The sequence below is a fragment of the Vipera ursinii genome, assembly GCF_947247035.1.
Source record: "Vipera ursinii genome assembly, chromosome: 5".
Taxonomy (NCBI): Eukaryota; Metazoa; Chordata; class Lepidosauria; order Squamata; family Viperidae; genus Vipera; species Vipera ursinii.
In genome coordinates, this window is record NC_139518.1 from 6,846,944 (window position 1) to 6,865,027 (window position 18,084).

General features: G+C 45.6%; 1 protein-coding gene across 2 annotated transcripts in view; it reads right to left on the reverse strand.

Moving 5' to 3' along the window:
• Positions 1-5,541: 5,541 nt before the first annotated feature.
• Positions 5,542-18,084, reverse strand: part of CLCN2 (chloride voltage-gated channel 2) — a 141,523-nt gene continuing 128,980 nt past the window's right edge. For both annotated transcript variants that reach the window (XM_083363910.1, XM_083363909.1), the window contains exons 21-24: positions 17,578-17,616; positions 12,653-12,757; positions 9,062-9,148; positions 5,542-6,732 (exon numbers count right to left, since the gene is read on the reverse strand). In XM_083363910.1, the coding sequence (XP_083220036.1) occupies positions 6,538-6,732; positions 9,062-9,148; positions 12,653-12,757; positions 17,578-17,616 (426 nt within the window). In that variant the 3' untranslated portion in view covers positions 5,542-6,537. The remainder of the gene's footprint in view (positions 6,733-9,061; positions 9,149-12,652; positions 12,758-17,577; positions 17,617-18,084) is intronic.

Sequence of the window (18,084 nt, forward strand, 5' to 3'; positions counted from 1 at the left end):
TGGAAGAGAGGGAAGGAAGGAAGGAAGGAAGGAAGGAAGGAAAGAAGAAAGATGGAAGAGAGGGAAGGAAGGAAGGAAGGAAGGAAGGAAGGAAGGAAGGAAGGAAGGAAGGTAGGTTTTTGGTTCAAGGCAGAAATCCAGTTTATGTATGTAGAGGGGGGGAGTGGATTAGCATTTAAATTACAGTAATTAAGCTTTAAATCAACAATTTAAAAGAGACTCATTTAAATGATTAAAAGCAAGGCTGCCCGCTGATATTTTTTTCTGGGAATTGTGCTACTGAATCTTGTGACTTCATAATTCAGCAAAGGAATTATGTAGGCAACGCTTTTATGCTTATCCTCAATCCCTAGTTTTTGTCTTCCAATACCAGCTGCAGATGATTGCTGTGTTTTGCTTTGGTGCTCACATGGTGGGGGGGGGGGGGGGAAACAACGGCCAGAGAGCTACCAAGTTCCTGCAAATGGATATTCATCTCAGGATCCCGCAAAAGATTCAAATGCAAAGAGGGAAAATACAGAGAGATTTTGGGAAGAGATGCAAAAGAAATGGAGACAAATTCCTTGTTTGTCTAACCACACTTGGCCAAATAAAACCTATTCTATTCTATTCTATTCTATTCTATTCTATTCTATTCTATTCTATTCTATTCTATTCTATTCTATTCTATTCTATTCTATTCTATTCCTATTTATTTATTTATTTTATTACATTTATATACCGCCCTTTCCCGAAGGACTCAGGGCGGTTTACAGGGTGATTAAAAACAAAAATACAAAAGTTAAAAACAATTTACAAATTATATCCGTCCCTGAACAAATAAAACCCTAGTTAAAATTAAAATTAAAATTAAAATTCTCAGCCTGGGCCAGAGAGCTCGAAGAGCCAGGTCTTCAGGTCCCGGCAGAATGAACAGAGGTCGGGGGCAGTCCTCAGCTCCACTGGCAGCTGGTTCCAAAGGGCAGGCGCCCCCACTGAGAAGGCCCTATCCCTGGGTGTTATCCGCTGGCCATTCTTTTATCGGCGGCACCCTGAGAAGGCCCTCCCTGTGGGAGCGCACTGGACGAAGGGAGCTTGATGCCGGCAGCAGGTGTTCCCTCAGATATCCCGGACCCAAGCCATTTAGGGCTTTATAGGTCATCACCAGCACCTTGAATCTCACCCGGAGGGCAACCGGAAGCCAATGCAGCTCGCGGAGTAGAGGTGTTACATGGGAGTATCGGGAGACCCCCATCACAACTCGCGCGGCCGCATTCTGCACCAGCTGAAGCCTCCGAGTGGTCCTCAAGGGCAGCCCCATGTAGAGAGCGTTCCTATTCCTATTCCTATTCCTATTCCTATTCCTATCCCATTCCCTATTCTATTCTATTCTATTCTATTCTATTCTATTCTATTCTATTCTATTCTATTCTATTCTATTCTATTCTAATCTATTCTATTCTATTCTATTCTATTCCTATTCCTTTCCAATTCCATTCCATTCCATATTCTATTCTATTCTATTCTATTCTATTCTATTCTATTCTATTCTATTCTTCTATTCTATTCTATTCTATTCTATTCTATTCTATTCTATTCTATTCTATTCTATTCTATTCTATTCTATTCTATTCCATTCTATTCCTATTCCATTCCATATTCTATTCTATTCTATTCTATTCTATTCTATTCTATTCTATTCTATTCTATTCTATTCTATTCTATTCTATTCTATTCTATTCTATTCTATTCTATTCTATTCTATTCTATTCCCTATTTCTACTCTACTCTACTCCATCCCATCCCATCTCATCCCACCCCTCTCTCAAAATGGGATATAATTTGTTCATCTTTCCTTTCCCTGCAGTTTAATCTCACCTAACGTACGAAATTATTTAAAAGAAACTGGACATTCTCGGTATTAAAGGTTGGAAAAAGAACTGAGAGCAAACACGTTCTGAGTTTTTTTTTTTTTTTAAAATCCTGGCTGGGATTAGCCAGCATCCTAAATGATCAAAAGGAAGCATAACTGTCCTTTGCCAGTCTCGGTGAACAAATGACTGTGTTTATTATGGTTGTTGCACAGTCAGCCAGATGTTCAGACTGGATTTGGCACTTCTGTCCACCTATGGAGTCCTTCCCAAGGACCTGGGATAGGCAGATGTGGATGTTGGATGGTGCCAAAGGGATTGTTGCAGGACGTACGCTGTTCCATGGAAAGCTGCCTTTTGCAATTGATCAGTGGTGATTTTGTCAATGCCGGTGGTGTTCCAAGTGGTGCTCCAGATGTTTGGAGACTGAGCCCATTATTATTATTCATTTATAATCATTGGCTGCCTATCTGGACCGAGATGCCCTACGCACAGTCACCCATGCGCTCGTGACCTCCCGGCTAGACTACTGCAACGCTCTCTACATGGGGCTGCCCTTGAGGACCACGCGGAGGCTTCAGCTGGTGCAAAATGCAGCCGCGCGAGTTGTGATGTGGGTTTCTCGATACTCCCGTGTAACACCTCTTCTCCGTGAGCTGCATTGGCTTCCGGTTGCCCTCCGGGTGAGATTCAAGGTGCTGGTGATGACCTATAAAGCTCTAAATGGCTTGGGTCCGGATTATCTAAGGGAACACCTGCTGCCGGCATCAACTTCCCATCGTCCTGTGCGCTCCCACAGGGAGGGCCTTCTCAGGGTGCCGCCGGTTAGGGAGTGCCGGCGGGTGATCCCCAGGGGGAGGGCATTCTCTGTGGGCGCGCCTGCGCTTTGGAATGATTTACCGGTGGAACTTCGGACCGCCCCTGATCTGCGTTCATTTCACCGGGATCTGAAAACCTGGTTTTTTTATCTATCAGGCCTGGACTGAAGGGGTTTTAGCTTTTAATATTGTTTTAATTGTTGGGCTTATGTAATTTAATCCATTTTAATTTATACTATTTTTATATTATATTTTATTCTGCCCTGTAAACCGCCCTGAGTCCTTCGGGAATAGGGTGGCATAAAAATTTAAATAAATAAATAAATAAATCTCCATTGGACTCTGGACTTCTTTCAGAACTGGAAGCACATCTGCTTAGGGACCCTGGAACAACGGGAAACTCAGATGGTCTTAACTCACTGATTCTGGGAGATTTCAAGGATACACTCATTTTGTTTTCTTCAGCAACTGTATGGAGGCAATTTGCAAATAGGTTCTTCAGCAATGTCCCCCCCCTCCAAATCTGGGATTTCTGGACATCTTCCACCTGGTTATTAACTAGCTTGCACAAGCTGGGATATTTGGGGGCGTGGGATTATCTGAAAGATCTGGCTGGCTCAATCAATTTATGGAGGAAATCAGAAACGAGAAGAAATAATTTATTGAAAAGGATCCTGAGTTTCTTCCCCTTCAACAGAAGACTAGACATTGAGTGCATTCACATATTATCTTTAACCTGGGTTATTGACTTAGCCCATTTCCTGGACTCTCGCAACAGACTGAACTGGGGCCTAGCTGGGTCTGCGCAACATAAAAGCCACCTAACCATGAATAAAGACCCTCCCTTTTTACGATGCTGTAATCCCGTCATTCAGGGTAGAGTTGGGACGACTGGATGGGGCTGAGAGTTTACTGGCCAGATGCCCTTCCTGATGCCCAGCAGAGTTCACAGTATTTTTTTTTCTTTGCACCTTAGGAGAGAAATATCTGCCACGGCCTAGGATTGAACCGTTCAAGTGGGAGTCGAGCGTCTTCACCATTAGGCCACCACTCTGCTCTCATCTAACCATGAATAAACCCTGATAAAAGTGCTACATTTGCAAATGTAACTGCTAGGTCTTTACGTCAACTGGTAAAGTATACTATGTGAAAATAACAATGTACAGCAAGAATCTGAGTTAGCAAAGCTTTCCCCCAAAGGGCCTCATCCTGCACATCACCCCTGACTGAATCCCAGCTCCCATAATCCTGGCCCACATTCTCCCAAGTAAGCAGTTGTATCAAGGCCAAAGAAGAGCTTATGATGGCACAGGGGTTAGAATGCAGAATTGCAGGCTGACTCTGCCCAGTCTCAAGTTCGATCTTGACCGGCTCAAGGTTGACTCAGCCTTCCACCCTTCTGAGGTCGGTAAAATGAGGACCCAGATGGTTGGGGGGCAAATATGCAGACTCTGTAAACTGCTCAGAGAGGGCTGTAAAACACTATGGAGCAGTATGTAAGTCTAAGTGCTATTGCTATAGCTACTGGGGGAGGCCAGAATCAGTCTAAAAAAAGAAAAAAGAAAATAGGGAGCTTCTACAGCAGAAAAAGGAAATCAGGAAATGGTCTGAACCTCAACCTGGAGCTGATGAGGCTACTACTGCCTCTGTCATCTGGTAATTTGAAGCATTGGCAAATATGTGAAGATTTAAAAGTTTGGCTCACGTGTTATGATCAGCATGGTGTCAATGGAAGACCAGCCTATGCAGCTGCAAGATTTTGTTACAGCTCCCACTGATTAAGGCTGTTCTTCTCTCACCCACATCTCTGGTTGATATTTTTTGTTTCTTCTTCCAGTCATTGTTGACTCCAGGCAAACGCTTGGACTAGTCTCTGAAGGTTATTTATAACAAGATTTCAGAAGTGCTTTGCCATTGCCTCTTTCCTAGGGCTGAGAGAAAGCAACCGGCCCAAGTTCGCCCAGCCAGCTTTCATGCCTAAGGTGGGATTAGGACTCACAGTCTCCTGGTGATTGACCCAAGTCACTTAGCCAGCTTTCATGCCTAAAATGGGACTAGAACTCACAGTCTCCTGGTGATTGGCCCCAAACCACTCATATGCCTTTCATGCCTAAGGTGGGACTAGAACTCACAGTCACCTGGCGATTGGCAAATCAGAGTCTCCTGGCCATTGGCCCAAAGTCAACCAGCTGGCTTTCATGCCAAAGGTGAGACTAGAACTCACGATCTCCTGGTGATTGGCCCAAGTCACCAAGCTGGCTTTCATGCCTAAAGTGGGACTAGAACTCACAGTCACCTGGCAATTGGCAAATCAAGAGTCTCCTGGCCATTGGCCCAAAGTCAACCAGCTGGCTTTCATGCGAAAGGTGAGACTAGAACTCACGATCTCTTGGTGATTGGCCCAAGTCACCAAGCTGGCTTTCATGCCTAAAGTGGGACTAGAACTCACAGTCACCTGGCGATTGGCAAATCAGAGTCTCCTGGCCATTGGCCCAAAGTCAACCAGCTGGCTTTCATGCCAAAGGTGAGACTAGAACTCACAATCTCCTGGTGATTGGCCCAAGTCACCAAGCTGGCTTTCATGCCTAAAGTGGGACTAGAACTCAAAGTCACCTGGCGATTGCCAAATCACAGTCTCCTGGCCATTGGCCCAAAGTCAACCAGCTGGCTTTCATGCCTAAAGTGGGACTAGAACTCATAGTTAACTGATCTCTAGCCTGGTGACTTAACCATTAGGCCAAACCAGCTCACACTGACACCCATCTTTCTCTTCGCCCTAGTTGTGACCTGGGCATGCCAATGAACAAACCGGGTTCAATTCCCACAACCGTCTGTGGCTTATTTACACACCAGACACTCCCTCGGTTTATAATAGAACTCTATTTGTATTCTTTTTGGTAATTAAATTATGATAGATAGATATATATGTATAAAAAACTTCGGTACGTACATACAGTCATCCTTCTGTTCCTCTCCTCTGCCTGTGGATTCGAACATGAGTGAGTTCCACAGAGAGAGGAAGGCGGAAGGGAAGAATCCCGGGATCTGGTAGTGGGTTAGGAAAGGGGTTGCCCGGCTCAGTAGCTCAAGAGATCCAGTGTTGGTTTTATTTGGGGTCCACAAGTCCAACTACAAATGCCCAAATCCCATCCAAACAGGGGGCTAGCCATACACAGTATGGCTGGGCGGCACTGAAGATTTGAAGGAGGGGGGAGGTTCAGAACATGGGGAGAGACCCCCCAAAGGTTTCGGCACCTGCCTTAGGAAGATGCCCGCAGAGGCCACGAGGGCATCCATGCATGCTGAAAAGTTCCATTTGTTCTCAATGTGGGGCACCGCGATGAGACCACAAGGAGGACAGGTGCTTGACCTGCTCCTTCCCGGTGGAACGGCCACCTGCAAAGCCTCTGAGAACAGACTAACGAGGTCTTCAACTAGGCTCGGAGAGGGCCCGGGTGAGATGCGTGAGCCTTGGGGTACCAGCAGCCTGTACGGAGAGGCTGAGGTGAGCAGAAGGTATTTTAAAAGACCCACATCTCCTTCCCTATCACCATCAGCCTCCTTTCTTCTCATCCGACCAGCTCTCGTTCCAAGGTGGAGCAGAGCTGCTGGGGACAATGGGAGGATGGGAAGGCCAATGAACCCCTGAGACCAAGGATGGGGCGAAGGGGGCACCGGAGCCCAGCTTCAAGGTTCAGAAGGGCAATTCTCCAGTTATTCCAGGAACGGACTCTTCCTCTTAAAGCAGTTTCCAATGTGAAGGCATCCTTAGAAGAGGCCCGGCTGCAACAGAGGCAGCCAAGGCATGGCAACGTTGAACCGTCGTCTCTTGATTGGCAGGTTCTCGCCCCCCCCCCGCCCCCCCGCCATCACTGGCACTTGTCGTCGCTCTCGGAAGGGCTGAACTCGCGAGGGATGGAGTGCCGTTGCCTCTGATCCCACAACTGGTGGATCTCGGTGGCTTCCATTTCGCTGCTGCTGGTTGTACTGTCCCGGAAGCTCGCCAGCGGGGGGCGCACCTTCACCCCTTTGGCGGTGACCGAACCCTCTATGGCTTTGCGCAGCTGGAAGAAAGGAAGAGGATGGGGTGACGGGAGACAGCAGTAGCAGCATCCACCCAATCCGTGCAGGGAGTCCTCGACTTACAACGGTTTGTTTAGTGACCGTTCAAAATTACAATGGCACTGGGAAAAAAAACTTGGGACCCCTTTTCACACTTACAACCGCTGCAGTGTCCTGTTCAGGCCCGGCCTACGTGAGTCCTTGTTCTGCTCACAAGGGGAACCCCCTCTTCCAACAAGCAGGTAGGAACCGCAAGAAAAAACCAACCCCTTTTATTATTCACAGACCCGAGTCAATGTCCAAGGTAAACAGACACAGTCCGCAGAAACTCGATCCCCAACACAAAGGGTTGCCTTTGACAACCAGCACCTCCCACACCTTCCCTTTTATTATTCAGCTCAGGCGTAGCTTCTTAATGCCTTCTCCTTTGCCTTTGGAGCCGCCCCATTGCATTCCTCTGTCCTACTCTCTTATCTTGCCTGCGCTTTAGTGCATCCTGGATATTTCCCAGCTGTGCTTCATCGCTGTCCAACTCAGCCTCCCAGCACAGCTGTGTCTCAACCTGAGGGCGAGTAGAGGGGCCAGGCTCCTCGTCAGACCGTAAGTCTTGGAGCTCCTCAGAGCCTTCCTCTGACTCTGATGTCAGTCCAGGCCCCTCCTCCTCCTCCTCCTCTGATTCCTCAGACTCAGCTGCCGGATCCACTGGCTGGTGAGGAATCACAACATATCCCCAGGGTCGTGTGGTCACGTGGTCAAAATTCAGACACTTGGCAACTGACTCATAGTTATGACAGTTGCCATGTCCCGGAGTCACGTGATCCCCTTTTTGCGACCTTCTGACAAGCAAAGTCAAGGGGGAAGAAGCCAGATTCGCTTTATAGTCGTGTGACTAATTCAGGCTGGCTGGGGAATTCTGGGAATTGAAGTCCACAAAAAGTGGCCAAGCTTGAGGGCCCCTGGACTAATTTAACAACTGGAGTGATTCACTTAATAACTGTGGCAAGGAAGCTTGCAAAATGGGGCAAAACCCACTTAAAAACTTGCTTAGCAACAGAAATTTTGGGCTCAAGTGTGGTCGTAAGTTGAGGACTACCTATTCTGGCCAGAAACTGATATCCTAGGAATCTTTCCCAACCAGTTGATCATAAAATATTGGACTATGACTTCGATCAAACCAGACTAGTGAACAGGCACTCCTCGACTTACGACCACAATTGAGCCCAAATTTCTGTTGTTAAGCGAGACGTTTGTTAAGTGAGTTTTGCCTCATTTTAAGACCTTCTGGCCACAGTTGTTACGTGAATCACGCCGGTTGTTTAGTTGATAACTCTGTTGTTAAGTGAAACTGGCTTCCGTGTTGACTTTGCTTATTGCACGGTTGCAAAAGGGGAATCACATGACCGCAGGACCGTCGTAAATATGGGTCAGCTGCCATGATCATGTGAAAATGGGGATGCTACAATGGTTGTAAGTGTGAAAAATGGCCACAGGTCACTTTTTCCAGGGTGAAAATTGCATTAGTTGATGTTTGTCAGCTGCCTAGAGTCCTCTCTGGATGAGATGGGTGGCACACAAATTTAACAAGCATTAAAATAATCCAAATTCTAGTCCCAAACATCTGGAAATGGCTAGGTGAGGATTGTGGAGATTGTGAAAATCAGGGATTCTCCTGGTTTTTTTTTGTACCAAGTTTGTATCTTGTTTTTATACCGATGCACAGCATATCACTGGCTAACCACTCACCAACCACACTTATCTTTGTAAGCCTTTGCTAAGGGGATGGCAGAAAGGCAGAGAATGTAAGATGCATCCCCCTTCAATAGACAGACATAAGACAAATGAGGGGGAGGGGAAAATCCAGATTTTTTTTTCCACATGAGGGCAAGGGCTGTGACAAGAACATGAAGGATTTGGATTCAATTGCATTATGAATTGGCATTAATTCTATGGCATGTCCATTAAAGAATAATCATTTGGCAAAAAAAAGTAACGCTGCGAGAAATGACATCTGTTTCCCATGAGAAAAATCCCTGTTGGAAGGATTTTAAATGATTCTAATGTTCGAATTACAAGATACCTGTCTGGTATACAGATAAGTGTCTCTGTGTGTATATGTGTAGGTGTCTCATGCCAGAGGACACAACTGCCTGGAATTCTGGGAATTGAAGTCCACACATATTGAAGTGGCCCACGTCGAAGAACACTGACGGAGGAGGACCTTAAGAAACATTTCTTTGCCGCATAGAGGATATGGCGTGACATTAGACAAAATCCAACAGAAACTGCTGAAGTTTCGCTGTTCTTGGGCTGGCCCTTCTAAGTGCTACTCACCTCCTTGAGGGACACCACGCCAATCAAGCGCCCGATACTGGTGACGTAAGCGTGGTCCACTCCCAAGAGGGAGAAGATGGTGTGGGTCTGGAAGAGAGGGGAACAAGCTCGGCTTAGCATCGCAAAATACAGGAAAATGGCACCCCACAAGTTCTATCCTTCTCTTCAAAGTCAACGTAAAGGGGGGGGTCTTTGCCCATGGCACACTGATGCCAACAATGCAACAAAGGCTACACCTACTGCAACGCTCTCTACATGGGGCTGCCCTTGAAGACCACTCGGAGGCTCCAACTGGTACAGAATGCAGCCGCGAGAGTTGTGTTGGGAGTCTCCTGATATTCCCATGTTACACCTCTGCTCCATGAGCTGCATTAGCTTCCAGTTGTCTTCCGGGTGAGATTCAAGGTGCTGGTAATGGTTTTTAAAGCCCTACATGGCATGGGTCCGGAGTACCTTAGGGATCACCTGCTGCCGGCATCAACTTCCCTCCGCCCAGTGCGCTCCCACAGAGAGGGCCTCCTCAGGGTGCCACCGGTCAGAGAATGTCGTCTGGTGGCCCCCAGGGGGAGGTCCTTCTCTGTGGGCGTGCCGGATTTGTGGAACCGTTTGCCGGTTGAGCTCCGGATGGCGCCTGACCTTCGCTCCTTCCGACGTGATCTGAAGACCTACTTGTTCGAACAAGCCGGCCTGGCCTGATGGGTGATGGGTTTGGATTTTAATATTGTTTTAATGTATTTTAACTTATTGTTGTTAGTTTCTGGGCACCCTGTTTAATCTTTTTTAATATTTGTATTCTTGTACTTTTATATGTTTGCCCTGTTCACCGCCCTGAGTCCTTCGGGAGAAGGGCGGTATACAAATAAAATTATTATTATTATTATTATTATTATTATTATTATTATTATTATTATTATTATTATTATTATTATTATTATTATTATTATTATTATTATTTATTCCTACCTATTCCTTGTGAACTGCCCTGAGTCCTACGGGAGAAGGGCAGTATATAAGTCCAATAAACATAAACATAAACATAAACATAAACATAAACATAAACATAAACATAAACAAACATAAACATACTTCTTAGGTTGGTCTGAAAAAAATAATCTCTCTCTCTCTCCCACTCTGTGTGTGTGTCTCTGTGTGTGCTTGTGTGTTTATAACAGCCCTAATATCTTGGATGCTGTGTAAAATTTGGAGAGAATAACGGTCTTCTATCCTTCTTGCAGCGTTAACAAATACAGATATCTATGTACTGATGTGAAATTTAGGCCTAGAGGGGTCAAAATGCCAGGGCAACTAGACATGGGCAGTTACTGTCCTCTTACTGTCCCTGTGCTGAACGTCTAATTCAGGGGTGTCAAACTCAATTTCATTGAGGGCCGCATCAGCATTGCGGTTGCCCTCAGGGGGACGGGTGGGTGTGGCCAGGGTGGGTGTGGCCTACTGGGTGGGCGTGGCCAGCTTACATCGTTGGCATCAAGGGTGCCTATGGGGGCCTGGGCAGGAGTGGGACAGATCTGAGGGTCTCTGGCAGGAGGAGGGTCTCTGGGCCAGGGCCAAGGCAGTGGGGGCCGTTCCCTCACTGTTTCCAGGATGGCTTTGCGGGCCACATGAAACCACTTCGCGGGCCGGATCCGGCCCCCGGGCCTTGTGTTTGACATGTCTGGTCTAATTCTCACAGTTCTGTTTAAAGTATATGTACATCAACCCGTGCAGTGCGGCTGCAGTGTTATTATTTATCCTTTTTATTATCTTCCTCACTTTCCCCCCCTTTTATTCGTATCATTGGTTATTATTATTCTTCCTGTTACTTTGCAAGTACACCGAGTGCTTCTTCTTCGGGCTGTTTCCAAAGGAGGCAGAGGAGGAGAGGTCCCTGGGGTTTACGGAGCAAAGGAATGGTAGGGCCAGAGGAAGGGAGAGAGGCTTTTGGAGGAGGTGGAGACAGCGGCAGCAGCGTGCTCCAGGGACGAAAAGAAGCAAGGCCTCTTTAAGGAAAAGGTGGAAGAGTCAGGATCAGAAAAAGGAAAGGAGGCGAGGTTGTCGTGCAGGAATACAAGCTAATTTGAGGGCTAATCCACATGGCGCTCCGTTTCCATCTGTCCTGTTTGCCATCATTCGCTCCCTAGAGGCTAAAATGGGCGATCTGAAACTTGAGCCAGCCACGAACAAGGAGTGTATATCGGAGGTGGTGACCCTTTGAGAGCTGTATGCAACAAAATTTCATTTTGATGTATGCCTGTTGGTGTACATTCAAGGTGACAATAAAATAGTAGTAGTAGTAGTAGTAGTAGTAGTAGTAGTAGTAGTAGTAATTATTATACCGGAGACAAATTTTCTTGTATGTCTAATCACACTTGGCCAAGTATTCAATTCAGTTCAGTTCAGTTCAGTTCAACTCAACCCAAGCCAACTCAACTCAACCCAACCCAACCTAATCCAATCCAATTCAACTGTCAATATATAGCAACCACAATATTAAGTTGAAGCCTCAGGCCTGTTTTATGTGCGTTGTGACAGCATGGTTGTGGCACCATCTTGACTCTTCAGATGCCCCTCACTACAGACACCTAGGAATATTTAGGACCAACTGAAGGAAGTATTTATTTACATGCCACCCTGTTAAGTGGAAGAATTAGCTCCTAGTAAGTGCTGGGGGATTTATGTGGCTTTCAAAGAGAACTAGGCAGATGTCTAGAAGATTAAGTTACTGATGAAGGTTGTCTGGATGCTGTTTACAAGGAGTGTTTGTGCTCGCTTCTGCAGCACATATACTAAAATTGGAACGATACAAGCAGTAAACAGTGGTGGGATTCAGCCAGTTTGCACCACTGGTAGCTAATTTTTTTGTTGCCCAGGCCTGGAATGGACTTCCAGAAGCAGCATCCACACAGAGAACCAGTTGTTCACCTATTTGAATCCCACCACTGTTTACGACCATTTGTTTCATGACTGTTTAAAGTTACAATGGCACTGAATATGTGTCTCATGACTGGATCTCACTCTTACGGCCATTGCAGCAGCCCTATGATCACATGATCAAAATTCAGGTGCTTAGCAACCGGCACGTATTTCTGACAGTTGCGTTCTCCTAGGGCAGGGGTCGGCAACCTCGGCTCTTTTATGACTCGTGGACTTCAACTCCCAGAATTCCTGAGCCAGCATAGCTGGCTCAGGAATTCTGGGAGTTGAAGTCCACGAGTCATAAAAGAGCCGAGGTTGCCGACCCCTGTCCTAGGGTGATGTGATCATCATTTGTAACCTTCCCAGCGGGCTTCTGACAAGCAACATCAAGCCAAATTTGCTTAACAGCCACATTTATGGTAGAGGACAGGAAGGCCTGGAGGAACGTTGTCCATAGGGTCGCGATGGGTCGGACACGACTTCGCAACTAACAACAACAAATTCATTTAACCACTGCAGTCACTTACTTAACAACTATAGCAAGAAGGCCATTAAAATGGGGCACAGCTCACTTTAATAACTGTCTTGCTCTGCAATGGAAATTTTGGACTCCATTGTGGTCCAAAGTCGAGGGCTACCTATAAATCATCCAGCTTCGCTTCGGGTCCCACAATCTACCTTATGCAATGAAGTCCGTTCTACCAGCTGGAAGGGCGCCGGATCGATCTTGCAGTTGTTGAAGTTGACCAGCTGATCGAGTTGTCGCTCCTCCCATTCCACAATCTACAAATTCGGGAGAGATGCATTAATGCAGCAGGCCGGCTCACCTTTATTTCCTATTGCATTTACTGTATAATATTTACAATATTTTCCTCTCTTGAGTATCAACTGTTCAGCAAAGTTACACTGATAAATGATTCTAACCCTGAAGACGGTGATAAGTCTGCATGTAGACTTATAGGCAGGACAAGAAGCAACGGATGGAAACGAACCAAAGAGAGAAGCAACCTAGAACTAAGGAGAAACTTCCTGACAGTGGGAACAATTAACCGGTGGAACAACCTGCCTCCAGAAGCTGTAATGCTCCAACACTGGAAGTTTTTAAGAAGAGACTGGACAGCCATTTGTCTGAAATGGTATAGGGTTTCCTGCCTGAGCAGGGGGTTGGACTAGATGACCTCCAAGATCCCTTACAATTATTATTATTATTATTATTATTATTATTATTATTATTATTATTATTATTATTATTATTATTATTATTATTATTATTATTATTATTAGACAGGAAGTTGAAGAACTGGACTTGTGGTGCAGCCGGAACAATCTGAAGCTGGAGAGGCTTAAGTTAAAACTGTAGAAATGTTAGTAGACTTTGCAGAAGCTCTCCTATTCTACCCCACCCCCACTACTATCTTAGATAACACAGTATTAACACTAGAGACCTTCAAGTATCTGGCTTCTATAATCTCCCAGGATTTGAAATGGACACCTAAGATTAGAGCCATCATTAAAAAGGCACATCCTGGACTTAAACTGTTTCAACACTTCCCCGCAGGATGCCGCTATAGGGCACTGCATGGGAAAACAACTACACACACAGACAGTTTCCCCCCCCCCTCCATGCCGTCACTCTGCTGAACACCTAATTCCCACAGGACTGTCTTATGTCTAAGGATATCTAACCGTATAATAGGACTGCATTGCTATTATCCTTCTCACCTTTCTTATTTCTATACCTATTTGGTATTTTATGACTATCACTTTGGTATTTGTATCTTATGATTTATGATTTATCACTTTATTGCTTGTATGTACACTGGGAGCTTTTGCACTGGAGACAAATTCTTTGTGTGTCCAATCACAATTGGCCTATAAAAAATGTTCTATTCTATTCTATTCTATTCTATTCTATTCTATTCTGTTCTGTTCTGTTCTGTTCTGTCCTGTCCTATTATTATTTGTAATTCTATTCTATTCTATTCTATTCTATTCTATTCTATTCTATTCTATTCTATTCTATTCTATTCTATTCTATTCTATTCTATTCTATTCCATTCCATTCCATTCCATTCCATTCCATTCCATTTTTAATTCTTTCAGTAGAGATAGTGCCATACAACATGCTACAGAAGGCTAAAACTGAGATTTATTAACCTGGATCAATTAAGGGAAGTGCTAAAGACTGGCATAAAGTCTGAAAATCATGCCTGAAAGGATCTAAAACTTGAATCCCTCTCCTTTTAATTTTAAAATCCTAATTATTGCACCACACTGACTTTGGAAGACGTGACTGTTTTCAAATAGTATGCTTTGCTTACTTCCCAACTTCGCCTGTTTGGGATTTTCATAATTTTTGGAACAATGCACTAACCACACGGGCTGGATTTGCAAAAACGAAGCCATAGAATATATATATTTTTTTTTTTTAAAAAAAAAGCCATTCTGATCAACGTTTGCATGAATCATCTGCGAGGTCTTTATCTGTCTAAGTGATTTGTTTGATCGCAGCCAAACGTGTGAATAATCTAAAGCAGATAGGTGATTAAGACAAAGCCTATCTGGCTGCAACCACAGGCAAGCTTTTTTCCCCAGCTCTTAGCAACAGATAAGACAAACCACCTCGGAAGCCACTGCTTGTTAATTATTTGCTGTAATTCAAAGAGAGGCAGAGATGGATTACTGGATCTTGGAGATCTTTAGGACCGTGCATATCAGATCGTTTCCCCAGCGTTTCTTGATTAAGCCAATTGCAACAATCTCACGTTCTATCAGTGGCAGGGGGCCTGTTTGGCACACAGTCCAAGGTTCAATTGAAAGCCCTCTCCACTTCTGGGGGGGTGGGGGAATCAAGAAAGAGGAGATAAGAAAGTCCTTTTTTTTTCAGATGCGAGAAAGCGACAACCGTTTTGATTTAATAAAAAGCTGTCTACACCATTACCGTAGGTAGACTAGACCTGGAAAATCAACTCCGCAGGAAGACTAAAAGTACACTTTATTGAAATATAATAGCACAATCTTGCAACTGATTGTATTAGAACAGGGGTCTTCAAACTTGGCCCTTTTATGACTTGTGGACTTCAACTCCCAGAATTCCTCAGCCAGGCATGCTGGCTGAGGAATTCTGGGAGTTGAAGTCCACAAGTCATAAAAGGGCCAAGTCGAAGACCCCTATATTAGAACATAGAGCACAGAATAAGAGGGTTGGAAAGGGACCTTGGAGGTCTTCTAGTCCAACCCCCTGCTCAAGCAGGAAATCCTATATTGTTTCAGACAAGAGGCTGTTCAAACGTACCTCCAGTGATGATAGACCCACAACTTCTGGAGGCAAGCCATTCCACCAATGTAACTGATTGGTAAATTAATTCATTAAAATATTATACACCCTCTCTTTTTTACACCCCAGTAAATCAGGGAGGAATCTGCCTGAGTTACTTATCTTGTCGTTCTGGACTTAAAACACGTTTTACCCCTTGGGTCTAGGTTAGGCCTTCTCAATCTTGACGTCTCGAGAATATGTGACTACAGCTTCAAGAATTCTCCAGTCAGCTTGAGTGAACTTCAATTCCCAAAATTCTCCAGGCAGCATTGATAGACCTCAACTCCCAGCATCCCCCAGTCAGCATGGGTGGACCTTAACTCTGGTTGGGGGAATCCTGGGAGTTAAAGGCCACTTATTTTAAAAGTTGCTAAGGTTGAGAGGCCCTGGATTAAATAACAGCTCCTGCACATTTCTCTTATTCATATCCCCCGCCAGATATTTTGCTGCGTCATGAATGTGGGTTCTGCCTTGTGCCCAAGAAATAACAATGAAAATAAGCTTGCTAAGCCTCTTGATGCATGCCTTTTTCAGTGATCCTCACTGCCCCTGACAATCTTAGTTGCATGGCCCTTCGTGCGTTATGCACTGTGCAGCTCTCACAAAAAAAAAACCCCAACCTCCTTAAATTCTCAGTGCAAGAGGGCACTCGGAGTGTGACCTAGAACGACAGTTTTAAGCCCAAGGTTAGTCATGAGGGCCCCACAGACTGAACGTGCCCCTTCTTAGAAGTGGTGCAGTGGTTAGAATGCAGCATTGCAGGCTAACCCTGCCCACAGCCACCAGTTCGACCGTTGCAGCATCCCTTTGGTCATGTGATTAAAATTTGGCCGCTTGGCAACAGGCTCCTATTTATGACGGTTGCAGTGCCCCGGGGTCACACGATCCCCTTTTATGTCAAGCAAAGTCAAAGGGGAAGCCAGATCCACTTAACTGCTGTGCTACCAACTTAACAACCGTAGCGATTCACTGAGCAACTTGTGGCAAGGAAGGTCATCAAATGGGGCAAAACTCATCCAACAAGCTTAGCGAATGCAGTACTGCGGGCTGACTCTGCCGACTGTTAGCAGTTCGATCCTGACGGGCTCATGGTTGACTCAGCCTTCCATCCTTCCGAGGTCGGTAAAACGAGGACCCAGATTGTTGGGGGGGGGGCAATAAGCTGACCCTGTAAACTGCTTAGAGAGGTCTGTACAGCCCTGTGAAGCGGTATATAAGTCTAAATGCTAAGTGCTAGTGCTATCTAAGGACAAACAACCACCCCACTTGCAGACAAAAAGCAAGGTCGGTAAAACAGGGACCCATGTTGTTGGGGGGGATGGGAAATATGCTGACTGTAAACCACTTAGTGAGGGCTGTAAAGCCCTGTGAAGCGGTATATAAGTCTTAAGTGCTGTTGCTATTGCTTACAGCGGGGAGGTACAAAAACTATCCATATGGTGTTGTAACAACAACTTGCACCTGAACATTGGCAAGACGAAAGAGATGGTGCTAGACTTCCGGAGGAAAAAGGAGGAACCTGCCCCACTTTACATCGGGGTGGACTGTGTGGAGAGAGTTTCCTCCTTTAAATTTCTGGGAGTCTACCTCTGTGAAGATCTTACCTGGAAAGTTAACACAACCCAGGTGGCCAGAAAGGCCCAACAGAGACTCCACTTTCTCAGGGTCTTGTGGAAGAACAGGGTAGAACAACGGCTAATGACCCTCTTTTACTGGTCTACTATAGAGAGTGTCCTCTCGTACTGTATTGCGGTTTGGTATGCTGGTCTGACAGCCGTGGATAGGAAAGTATTACAAAGGCTGGTGAGCACAGCACAAGACATTGTGGGCTGTGCCCTGACACCACTGGACGACCTCGCCAGGGCTTGGTGCCTTGGAAGAGTGAGGAAAATCCTCAGGGACGACTCACACCCTGGACGGTATCTCTTTCCTCTCCTACCATCGGGTAGGAGATACAGGAGTATAGCCAGCCGCACCAACAGGCTGAAAAACAGCTTTTATCCGTGGGCTGTTAGGCTCTTGAACGGGAAATAATTTTATAAACTTTATGCACGATTGACTTGCGAGGCCGGTGTGTTGTGCAATTAGCTCACATGGTGCAATAAGATGGAAGGTTTGTTGTCACTGTGTGTTGGGGGGTGGGGGCAGGAAGGGAGGCTCGGCCAATCTCAATGTATACATGGTTGTACTTTGACAATGAAGGTTCATTCTCATTCTACACTCAAAGGAGCCTGTTGAGGCCTTTCAGTCAAGATGGAGACTTCACGCCCTACCAGAATCTTACCTCAGCTGGAGTCATCTCGCTAACAGGATCAAATTCTTCCTGCAAGAGAAACAAAGAGAGGGATATTTACCAGAACTTAGTATGTGGGAAAGGGATACAGGGTGTGACTGGGCAGTGGAGGAGGAGGGGGGGTGTCCAGGTGACTGGGTTGGTGACTAAGGGTTAGAGACTGCAGTCAGATCAGGAGAATCAGGAGCTGGCAAGTGGACTCCAGGTCATCCTCAACGTACAACAGCTTGTTTAGTGAACGTTTGAACGGCACTGAGAAAATTAACCTACGACCGTTTTTCACACTTGCGACCGTTGCAGCATTCCCCCATGGTCACGTGATTTACACTTGGATGCTTGGCAACCGACTCATATTTAGGACGGCTGCAGCGTCCCCCGGGCTCACGGGATCCCCTTTTGCGACGTTCTGACAAGCAAAGTCAATAAGGGGAGGCAGAATCACACTTCACAGCGATGTGACTAACTTAACAACCGCCATGATTCCACAGCTGTGGTAAA